This window comes from Pteropus alecto, unplaced genomic scaffold (genome assembly GCF_000325575.1).
Source record: "Pteropus alecto unplaced genomic scaffold, ASM32557v1 scaffold78, whole genome shotgun sequence".
In the NCBI taxonomy this organism is placed as follows: domain Eukaryota; kingdom Metazoa; phylum Chordata; class Mammalia; order Chiroptera; family Pteropodidae; genus Pteropus; species Pteropus alecto.
In genome coordinates, this window is record NW_006443124.1 from 12,183,206 (window position 1) to 12,195,439 (window position 12,234).

A 12,234-nucleotide genomic window follows, 5' to 3' on the forward strand; every position below is an offset into this window, starting at 1 on the left:
GGGTCACGCCGGGTCCTCGGCGTGGGCGCCCGCGGGCTTCCCGGCTGTGTCGGACCTCGCCTGTGTCAGGAATCTCACAATCTCGCCAGCGCTCTGCCTGACAGAGAGAAACCCGATCGCACCCTGACTCGGGCCCAATCTCCGCGATCTCCCGCGCACAGCCGGCCTGCACGGCGATCCCGGGCGCCTCTCCGCGCCGCATTGCGCTAGAGGGCCCGGGCGCGCACCTCGGGGCCGCGGCGGAGAGAGCGGACGCGCGGGGCCAGCTCGTCACCCCCATCCCCACTCCCACCCTGCTCCGGCCGCGGACTCCTGAACTAAGTGGGCCTGCTTCCGGGATTTGCTTTCCCTTAGCTCCTCCCGGCAAGAATGGTTCATTTTATATTTGGCAGGAAGCAATTTTATCCCAAGGGACTAAGACTGTAGTTTTGTTGACTTCCCTGTAGGTGAAATTCTGTTTTAGAGAGGCTGAGTTGATGTGACTTGCAGACATCTTGTGTAAAATATTTAATGGGCAGTTGTATTTATGGATTTGGGTATCAGATAAAGCAGGACAGGAGGTTGGCTGATTTACATAGAAAAAGTTCTGTAAACTTTTTGTGAAATTAAGAAATATGGGATATAAGAAACATTCATTTTATGCTACTAGGATTGTTCTTAGATTCAAAACGTTATTTCAGATTTAATTAGATTCTTCGAGGTGAATTTAAATACCTTTATTTGTCACTAGTTAGGGAAGTTCTTTTGTTTTAGAAAATGCACACTTCTTTTGAAATATTTTCAGTTACTTTTTATAAATGATCGTTGAAATACTGACTTTTGAATCACCGAAGTCTCAACAAAGTAACAGCATGATGCAATCTAAATGATACAGCATTTTGTATGGAGCACCAAATAGAATTACTCCTGAGACAGGTAAGCAGGGTTAGGTTCTAAGTAGCTTTTACCTTCAGTAGAGAACAAGAGGTAAACACTCATGTGGTATGTCATTTGTATACATGCTACTTATCCTCTTCATTTCCACCAAAGAGAATAGGTATATTTCTTAAATAGTTGAGTAAAATGGAAAAAATGGATATTAGTCAAATATTAGATAAATATGTAATTACAAAACTGATCCCTGAAGTAAAGGAAAAAACCGGGAAATTGCACTGCTGAGGGTTCTGACTCAGGGAGGGTGGGGAGGAGAAGCAGAAGATAGCCTTTGGAAATGATGTCTATGCTGGCTGCTGAGGAACGAATAGCAGTTTAAGTTAGACAAAAATTGGGATTGAGGGGATTGAGGATCACTGTAAATTCTATGGAAAGGACCAGGGGGCCACGTGTATTGTGCACGCTACTGATTTCCTAGCATTTACTACAGTGTTTCCCATGGGGTTATAAGAAAGAATAAGTTTAGCTTACAAGATGATATGCTAAACTTTGATTTTTTTTTTTCCCCTTCTCCCTAGTGTCTTGCTTTCCATGACGTTTCTCCTCAAGCACCAACACATTTTCTGGTGATACCCAAGAAGCATATCTCCCAGATTTCTGTAGCAGAAGATGATGATGAAAGTGTAAGTAAATTTACTAGCACAATTTATTTTCTTGCTTTTTAAATTGGGAGACTAAATTTTGACCTTAAACTGATGTTACATTTTCATTTTCCTAAGAGCATTAGAGCTTCAATGCAGTGTATAAATAGTTTTGATTTTTAATGAGATATAGTGACATATACCATTGTATTAGTTTTAGGTATATGACATGATTTGATATATGTATATATTATGAAATGATTATCACAATAATTCTAGTTAATATCCATCACCACAAATTCTTAAGCAGACAGATTTCCACATAAGGATTAGCTGGTGAGATTCATTTTTCCTCAACAAAGAAATAGTATATCATATAGGAGAGGGTTCACGGATCCTTCTACTAATACTGTTAAAGGAAAGAAAAGTAATTATTTGCTTTTGCCAGGAGTTATCGGCCTTAATTAAAATTTTTCCGAATGCTTTTTGTGGTAGATTGTATAATTGTTTGTAACTATTCACTGTTCTTTAGGGGTGCATTATATTTGCTGCCTCATTGGTGTGAGGCCTGGTTACATGATTTGATTTAGCCCATGAATGCAAGTGGAAGGGATATATATCTTTTGAGTGAAAACTTTTAAGAGCTAGTTTGCCATGTTTTCTCTTGTCTCTGCTACTATGATCATATAGAGATTGTTCTATCAGTCTGGGTCTCAAAGTGAAAAAGATATAGAAATAGAGCCTGGTCAACTTGTGATGAACATGTAGTGAACACAAGAAATGTTTTTTTGTTGTAAACCAGATTTGGGGGTAGCTTGTTACCACAGCATAACCAAACCTATCCTGCTTGATACCCTCCCCCATAACAAGAAAGCAAGATGTCTTGCTTTATTAAGAAAATTTAATTGTATTAATTGAGCAGTAAATTTGTCTCATTTTAATCGAAATCAGTAATACATAAATACCTAATCTTACTAATTTTTTAATTGTAAATTATGTTGTATTAGGATTAAAAGAATTTCTAAATATTTGCTCAAAGGAGTGTGTTTCAACTTGGCAATTTTTTAATTTAACGTTTCACCTTGGTAGTCTGTTATTTAATGGCAAGTAATTGTAAATTGCCTGTGCTTAAGAAACTTTTTTTTTCAGCTTCTGGGACATTTAATGATTGTTGGCAAGAAATGTGCTGCGGACCTAGGCCTGAAGAAGGGTTATCGAATGGTGGTCAATGAAGGCTCAGATGGGGGACAGTCTGTCTATCATGTGCACCTCCATGTTCTCGGAGGTAGGCAGATGAAATGGCCTCCTGGTTAAACATGTCTTATGGATAATTTTCCCTTCTTTAGGCAATGATCAATTTTGCAAATTCTAATATGTTAAACAGTACACTTATATTTGCCTGTGTATGGACAAATTGAGGAAATAATTTGAAAAACTCATACATAATAAAAGACATTGTTGCATGGTCTGAATTCTGTATTATTTAAAAAATATGTTGGGATGTATGACAGATTTCATAATTTGGGAGGTATCTTGTTTTTTCTCCCAAAGGACTCAACATATGTACATTGTTATAATGGTGGGACTGGTTTTTGAAGACAACAAGATGTTATAAATTTAGCTTTCACTTTGAAATTCCTTGTAGTCCAAGCAAAAATTTCCTAATACAATTCTCTTATTTTCTAAGAACAAAGGGGTATGTGATGTGACTGATCTAGAATGTGACAGTTTTGAGTTTAGAAACAATGCTTTTTGTCCAGCCCACGTGTTTCCCCTGGACTGTTGGGATAATTTGGAAGAGAAGAAAGTAGTTCTGTCACAGAATCTTTGACAAGCGTGTGAAGCCATACATTGGTAATTCCTTTTTATCTGAACTGAATGTTATAAAGACTTAAGAACATATTAGTTAGAATTAACTTTCCAAATTGAAAACTCACTGTTTTGAATGTGTATGTGCATACTCGCAAAAATATTTAAGTTGTGTATGAATCTGGCTATATGGAGGCGGGCAAGAACCTGAGTTCTCCTTATGCAGACTGACAACCAAACTTTGTTTTCAGTCTTGCCATGCACTATAGCCTTTCTAAGGTTGTACAGGGCAAATAGTTTTGCTTCTTGACTTTCCTTCATGTAGATACTTTCTAGCTTTCAAATTCTAATACTGCTTGTTGGTTTTTGTTTCTTATTCTCTTTGTGCTAATGGATTCTTTCCATTTTTAATCTCTCAGAAGACCACTTTAGTGTAGGGTTTGACACATTTAATTGAAAATTGTTTTTCTAAATTTTGAATTTTGTTTTTAAAATATTCGGGGGGATTAAGGAAATTGGCCATTTATGTCTTAAAAATAATTTTCCCAGTTGTCATTTTTTTACTTTATAGTGTTTAAAATATTTGTATAGTTAATATATCAATTTTATTTCATATTTTAGAAAGCCTTTTCCACCCCAGGAAGATTTTTTTTAATTGTTTTTTTTCCCTAATACTTTTATGGCTTTATGTTCTTTTATGACTTTAAGAAGGTCTAGGGAAAAGTTTTGGAGGTATTCGTGCCACTGTAAAGAATGTAATAATGAGAGAAGCATTTGTATTATGTATAAGAAGGCTGAGTCTGCTTCCTTTAGGCATATTATCTTTCCCACTAATTTTGTCAAACCAGCGTTAATAAATCAGGTAGATAACTGCTAATTTGTCTTGCTAGTTGTGTCTGACTTTTCTGCCTAAAATGGTTTCGAGACTCAATTTTCAATGTGTGAAGGGAGTGATGTTCCCACACAGCACCAGTTATTCTCCAGACACTGGCTGGGTGTTTTATAGTTCAACTCAATTCTGACACTATCCACCCAGAGATAGCATCAGATTCTATGGGTTTAGTCCTGCAGGACTTCCAACCCCCCTTGCAAGTCCAGGTTGTCACTTGTGCTTCTGACCAGTAGGCTATAAACCGGAGGTTCTTAAGACCCTTCTCCTCAGTTTTGATTAATTTGCTTGAGCAGCTTACAAAACAGGAACGTTTTACTAGATCACTGGTTTATTATAAAATGATATGACTCAGGAACAGCCAGGTGGAAGAGATTCATAGGACAAGATATGGGGAAAGGGCATGGAACTTCCATACTCCCGCTGAGCATGCCACTCTCCCCAGATCACATGTTCACCAACCTGTAAGCTCTCAACCCTGTCCTTCCGGGGTTTTATAGAGGTTTTATTACATTGGCATGACTGATTAAATCATTGGCCATTAATGACTGATTCAGCCTTCAGCCCCCTGACCCTGCCCTGGAGGTGGGGCAGTGGGACTGAAAGTTCCAACCCTTTAGTCATGTGGTTGGTTCTACTGGCAACCAGCCCCCATCCTTAGGTTACCTAAGGGCTTTCCAAAGTTATCTTATAACAAAAGACACTTTCTTCACTCTTATCACTTAGGATAATTCCAAGGGTTTTAGGAGCTCTGCCAGAAGTGGGGACAAAGATCAGATACATATTTCTTATTATAAGTCACAATATCACACTGCCTTAGACTTGTGGCAGATTATTCACTACATGCATGTAATAGCCAGTACTCAAGATAGCCCACAGATAATCTTGCCTTTAGTATTCACACCTCTGTATAGTCTCATTGAATCAAGGCTGGTCTGTTTGAGTAAGAGTATGGCAAAAGTGATTGATTTGTGTGGCCGGATCACAGAGGGCTTACACCTTGGTCTCCTGGTCACTCTGGGGGAAGCCAGCTGCTATGGCTGAGGACCCTCAAGCAGGGAGGGCCTATGTTGGGAGGAACTGAGGCCTCCCGCCAGCAGCCAGCAATGATGTGTCAGCTATGAATAAAGCACCTTGGAAGCAGATCCTCCAGCCCCAGCCAAGCCTTCAGATGACCACTGTCCTGGTCAACATCTGACCTCAGGAGCGATCCCAGGGCAGAACTCCCTGGCTAATTTCCCAAAGTCGTAACCCACAGAAATGGAGAGAGTAAATAATTACTGTTTTATTTTTCCTTAGCGTATAGCTGGACTGTACCCCTTAGCTATCTGGGTGCACATGCCTACAGTCTGGCCAGTGAGATGTGGGAGAAGCTGATGTATGCCATTCCAAGGCCCTGAAAAACTTCCCATGCTATTTATTCTCCCATGTTCTCTCTTTTCCTTTGTCTCTTGTCAAGATGCAGAAAGGATCCAGCAGAGGACATTGAGCTGTTTAATGGAAGGAGCTTGAGTCCCTGAGTGGCTGAATGGAGCAGAGTTCTTACTCCTGACCCACATTAGAATTTGTGTTAAGCCATTGAGATTTTTGAGTTTAGGTAATAGCAACTAACAGTATTTACTGTAATACAAGGTCTATGATTCAGGAGTGATAGAGCTTAGTCTGCATAAGGAGGCTTGGGATTTTAACAGTGACACCATCCTATTTGACGATTCTTTTATCCTTTGAATTAGCCAGGAAGGTGAGAGTGCCAGAGTGAGAAAGGTTAGAACTTGGAGATAGCAGCTGAGCTCGAGGGCAGAGTGTAAGCCAGTTTCTGTGGGGACCACAGTACTACAGCTTGATTGAACTGAAAAGAGAGGGAGGCAGAATAGGAAATGACTCTCATCTTTAACACTAAATGTTACAGTTTAGATCTCAAGTGATAGGCTCAGGTCATTCAAGGACCTCAGTTTATCACTGAGATAATCTGCCTGAATAAGCCCCTAAGAAAAATCAAAGTGGTCTTTATGCTTTATTTTGAATGTGTATTTTTTTATTTATGTAGGTTAGAATTAGCCTACATAATACATAAATCAAAGGTTACAATGGGATAGAGGCTTATTTTTTTCTCAAGGTAAGCCCTGTTAAGGTAGCAGTCCAGGGCCCTTTTGGCAGCTTTGTAATATCAGCAAGAAGTCAGACTCCCTACCTTTCTGCTTTGCTCTCCTTAGCACGTGATTTCTACCCTCAAAGCCACTTCATGGTTCAGTTGACTGATGCAGCTCTAGCTATCAGATCCTCCCATCAGAAAGAAAGAGGAAAGGAAAATGCCAAAAAAGCTACATGCCAGAATTATGTCTTTTTTAAAAGGAACTTTTCCCGAGGTCCCACACCACCTAATGCATCATTGTCCACCTCAAGCTATAAATGAAGCCGGTTACCTTGCTGCCCAGAGTAAAACCAGAAGAGAATAAAAGTGGAATAGATACTGAGAGACAACTTGTGGTCTCTGCTCCATCGTTGGTAGCCAGCGTTCACAAGTATGGAAAAGCAGCCAGGCATTCTTGGACTGGGCCCAAGTGCTGAAAAAGACTACTGCAAGTAGCTACAGTCTGGCTGTATTCACTCTTCTATAACACTGACTCAAGACCAGGAGGCATTTTGCTAACCACTATTTTCTGTGAATAATAGGAGTGGGTGCAACTTTAATTCCAAGTAAAGCTCTTCTTTACCGCACTCATTTCCGGTGCTCTATACAGCAGTCCCTAATCTTTTTGGCACCAGGGACCCATTTCGTGGAAGAGAATTCTTCCACGAATGGAGCCTAAGGGAGATGATTTCGGGATGATTCAAGCGCATTACATTTTTTGTGTACTTTATTTCTATTATTAATTACAGTGTAATATGTAATTAAATAATTACGCAACCCACCATAATGCAGAACCACTGGGAGCCCTGAGCTTGTTTTCCTGCAACTAGATGGTCCCATCCAGGGGTTATGGGAGATAGCGACACCCAAAGTGTGTTACTTATGTCCAGTCTACTCCATAATCTTGGTTGCATAATTTTGGTTGCTGTCGCTGTAGAAAACCCTGCTTCACAAAGACAGGATGTTGGACGTGGAAGCAAGCTTTTCAGTGCTTTTGTGGCAATCTCATGATGTTCCACTTTGATTTTAACCCAGAACATATGGAGATTTGAGGTCCCAAACATACTTTTAAGGTCACTGTCATTTGTGATATCAAACAGCTGACCCTCTTCGAGCATGGATGAAGTATATTCACCCGGCTTATTCACAAATGGGTAGTGGATCAATTCCTTCCCAGTTCGGGGTCTTTTGTGGTTGGGAAATAATGCTCAAACTCTTTTGAACGCTGAGATCAGTGATCGTGCATCAGCTGGGAGAAAGAAGGCCCTGACTCAGTCTTTTTCAAAATCTCTGCTAATGTTTGAAACGTGTCAAAAATCTCAATGTTCACTCGTCACCTCCTTAATTCCAGTTTGGCTTTGAATGCAGCCATTTTATCTGCTGACTTGAACACAGTTGTCATTCTTCCCTGAAGTGACAGATTGAGTTGGTTAAACAGGTTGAATATGTCCCACAAGTAAGCAAGTTTTGTGACCCATTCCGTGTCAATGAAATGTGTTGCCAGTGGTGACTGTTTTTCTAAAAGAAATCTCTGGAGCAGCTCTCATAATTCAGAAACTCTGGCCAGTGATCTACCTTTGAAAGCCATCTCACTTCTCTGTATAATTGCTGTGTATGTTCTGTGTCCATCTCCTCACAGAGCTGCGCTTCACAGAGCTGTGTGAATAGACGTGAGTTAAGGGCATTGATAATTGTAACCACATTCTGCAAAACGTTAAGTTCAAGTGACATTTTTCGGCTAGCCAGCATTTCTCTATGGATGACACAATGTGTAGACTCACATTCAGAAGCGACCTTTGACTCGAGTAGTGAAACCAGAAAGCTGTCCAGTCATGGCAGCCACTCCATTCGTTCATATACCAACATGAAATGACCATTTTGGTTTTCCTGATATGTGATCATTCAAAGACTTGAATAGTTCTGCAGCTGTGGTGTCGGTTGGCAACAAAAGTGCGTATAACATATCCTCATGCACATCCTCCTGAAAAATATATCACACAAAACAAGCATCATTGCTTTGTTGTCAACATCGGTAGACTTGTCAACCTGGACTGTGTACCATGGCGACTCATTAATCCTCTCTAACAATCAGACCTCAATATCCTCTGCTATTTCATCAGTTTGCCTAGTTATGGTGCTGGCTGAAAGAGGAACATGTGCCACCTTTTGGACTGCAGCCTCTCCTAAAAGATCACGACAAATATCCTTAGCAGCAGACAAGATCAACTCTTCACCAATAGTAAAGGGCTTCTTAGCTGTGTTCTTTGAAGGTTGGAGGTCCAAGGGGACCCCACTCAGATGTCTCACAGTTGGTTCTGGCAGTTAGCTGGCATCCTCTGATTCTCCTCTGTATGGCCCGTTATTCTCCTTTAGGCTAGACCAGTTTACATGGTAGTCACACAGTAATAACCAAATCCAAGCTTAAATAATTAAGATTTGTTTTTTCTCATGATTCTGTGTGTTGGTTGGACAGTTTCGCTTATCTTACCTGGGCTCACTCGTATGGGTTGGTTGGAATGGATTCACCTGGGGCAACTGGGATGGCTTGGCCTCCTCCCACACTGTCTTTAACCCCAAGCTTCTTCACAATTTAATGTTCTCAGGGCAGCATTTCAAGAGGCAACACAGACACTGCAAGGCCCCCTCAGGCCTAGGCTTTCAGACTCAAATAGCATCACTTCAACCACATCCTGTCTGTCAAAGTGAGTTAAAGATCAGCCTAAATGCAAGGGTTTGGGGAAAAAGACTTCCCTTCTGCATGGGAGAAGCAGAAAAGCCACACTATAAAGGGGAATGCAGACTGGGCTGTGGAAAGAGACAGCCATTAAACAGTATACTCCACCACCATTATGTTGACTCAGCTACATTCTTTCTCTCCCCTTGACATTAAGACTAGTTTGTTTCTCTACCTCTGTGTGACTTACTTCCTAAGAGAAGACAAAGACTTCTCTTAACTTGAGGCCATATTACCTCATATGCTGCTGAATAGTCCTTACATGGCCGATCAGCTTTTACTGTGGTGAGGCAATCTGGTATCCACTGTAGCCAATATGTGAAGAACTCAGACTCTTACAGAAAGGACAGGGGGTGTGGCTAGTCCTCTGAAGCATTCCAGAAGGGGTCAATATAAGCACCCTGCTTGACTGGTACAGTGCACCTGAAAGATTGTAGTATGTACAAATATTAGCCTATAAATAAATATGCAAAAAATATACCTCTTTTGCATTTTCTGTAACAACTTAATTTCTATTTTGAGTCTCTGATCAATCAACATAAAGACTCTTAATTTTAGTCAGTTTAGAATTTCTCCCTTTCATCTCGGGGATCATACCTAATTTCTGGAGGGTCTCATATAATAGTGTCATGATATCAGGAGAGGCCATGTAGGCCACTTTGTCATTGGTCTCTACAGAGTACCTGAGACTTTTGTTATCTCATTTAATCCTTATTCACTGATCCCTATAGGTTGACATTGTGTAATAACAATGAACACGATTGTGACAGTTTTTAGTGCCATGAGAAACATGGCAGAGTGAGAGACGTGCCCAGATCTCTCCCCTTGAAACAACAATAAGCAGGATATCTCAAACTCAACAAAAAACACCCAAAATGTGCACCAGCACATCTGAGCGTGGGATCTGTGCATAAGAGCTACCACAGATCAGAACCCTGGGTGTAGAGCAGTGGACTGGGAGAAACAAAAAAGCTGCCTCTAGCAGCCAGAGCTCCCGTAGGAGGAGGAGGGATGAGAGAAGGTGCGGCGAGTTGCCTGAACAGCTCTTCCTGACAGAGCTGTGAGCTCCATGCGGCCAGTGACAGTGCCCAGGCATCAGGGCAGATAGCTGAGAAGTGGGGATGGCAAAGAACGAGGGATTTTTACCAGTCCCAGTTGCAAAACACGAGGGTGAGATGCAACCCCCATCCCCCAACCCAGAGCATCCCTTTCCCACCATATCCTCTGAGACTGAACACTGCGGAGCCCCAGGAGAATCTGAGCAAACACTCCTGAAACTGTTGCTAAGACTGACAGGGACTGAGACTGACGGTAGTCAGAGTGATTGAACATCCATAAGAAAATAAAAGGCGTATTAAGATTTTATATAAAGGAGGGATTCAAGAGGCTTAGACGCCACCTACTGGAAACCAAAAGAAAAATGCCTTCTTGCAACAAGCTAAAGAGAGACCTTTATATAATAAATTTTCTTTCTAAGAAAAAAGTAGAATACACTTCCATGAATGCCCAGGCACAGAAATAGTCCATTAAACACCATGAACATCCAAGATGACAAGGCATCTCAGAAAGAAAGAGAAAAATCTCCAGAAAATAAGCTTACAGACATAGAAATATGAGACTTAAATGACAGAGAATTCAGGATGGTACTTCTGAAAAAGCTCAGTGAGTTCCAAAACGAGTCATATCAACAATTGCAGAAATTGCAAAAACAATTAGATGAGCAGAGCAAGGAGATTGAAGCCCTCAAAAAGAACAAAATAGAACTTTTAGAGATAAAAAACACAATGCAAGAGTTGAAAAATGAAATAGCAAGTTTGGGAAATATAGTCGACCAAATGGAAGAAAGGATCAGTGATAACCATCGGTGGGATTCGACATAATTCACATCAACAATTTCAGGAATTGAAAAAACAACTAGATGAGCAGAATGAGTTCTTTAGCAAGGAGATTGAAACCTTCACAAAGAACCAAGTACTCTACGGCCATGCTACCCTGAACGAGCCCGATCCAGTCTGATCTTGGAAGCTAGCAAGGTCGGGCCTGGTTAGTACTTGGATGGGAGACCACCTAGGAAGACCAGGTGCTGTAGGTGTAAAAAATAAAAAATAAAAAGTAAATAAGAGATTGTAAGCTGACAAGGTCCTTGCAATCTGTGAGGTCAACCAAGAGTTGCCTTGCCTAAAAAATAAAAAAAAGTTAAAAAGAACCAAATAGAACTACTGGAGGTAAAGAACACACTGTAAGATGAAAAATGAAATGGCAAGCTTGGGAAATACAGTTGACCAAATTGAGAAAAGGATCAGTGATATAGAAGATAGAAATCTAGAAATAAATCAGAAGAAAGAAGAGAGAAACCAAAGAAAGACAAATAATGGAAGAAAAATACAAGACCTGGCTGATACCATCAGGAGAGGAAACATAAGAAAAACGGGCATTCTTAAAGGGGGAAGAAAAAGAGAAGGGATTAGAAAGCATTTTCAGACAAATAGTTGATGAGAATTTCCCAAATCTAAGGAATGAGCTGGAGCTTGGAATTCAAGAAATCAACAGAACACCCAGTTACCTCAACCCAAGATACATTGTATTAAAATTATCAAAAATCAATGAATTCTCAGGGCAGCCAGGGAGAAGAAGATGGTAACCTATAAAGGAAAACCCATTAGATTGTCGTCGGACTTCTCAGCACAAACCTTACAAGCCAGAAAGGAGTGGAATCAAATATTCAAGCTATTAAATGAAAGGAACCACCAGCCAAGAATAATGTATCCAGCTAAGCTCTCCTTTAGATAAGGAGAAATAAAGACCTTTCCAGACATACAAAAATTGAGGGAATTCTCCACTATGAGGCCTACATTACAAGAAATACTGAAAGGGGTCAGCTCAGCTAAAACAAAATGACAGAAAAATATATGACTATGAGTAAGGCAACTAGCAGGCAGATAGAAGCAGAGGAGTGAAACCCTTATTAACAATAGAGCATTGTTAACTCTTATTAACAGTAGAGATTTGCTATTGCAAGATACTAATGAACGTTCAGCATACATAGGGACAAATCGAGACAATGACTGAAAAGGGGAGGATTCAAAGATGCAAATTCACAAAGAGGAATGGAGATAAGGCACATGTAGAAGAAAATGGATGATTATGTATATATTTT

The 12,234-nt window shown here is 40.4% G+C and overlaps 1 protein-coding gene and 1 pseudogene across 1 annotated transcript in view; both read left to right on the plus strand.

Annotated features, from left to right (window-relative positions):
• The window catches only part of HINT1 (histidine triad nucleotide binding protein 1), a 3,421-nt gene extending 435 nt beyond the window's left edge, over nt 1-2,986 (plus strand). Inside the window, exons 2-3 of the mRNA XM_006923172.3 lie at nt 1,452-1,556; nt 2,664-2,986. Of these exons, the coding sequence (XP_006923234.1) occupies nt 1,452-1,556; nt 2,664-2,828 (270 nt within the window). The 3' untranslated portion in view covers nt 2,829-2,986. The remainder of the gene's footprint in view (nt 1-1,451; nt 1,557-2,663) is intronic.
• Nucleotides 2,987-11,051: 8,065 nt separating this feature from the next.
• On the plus strand, nt 11,052-11,169 carry LOC112472019 (annotated as a pseudogene).
• The last annotated feature ends 1,065 nt before the right edge of the window (nt 11,170-12,234 follow it).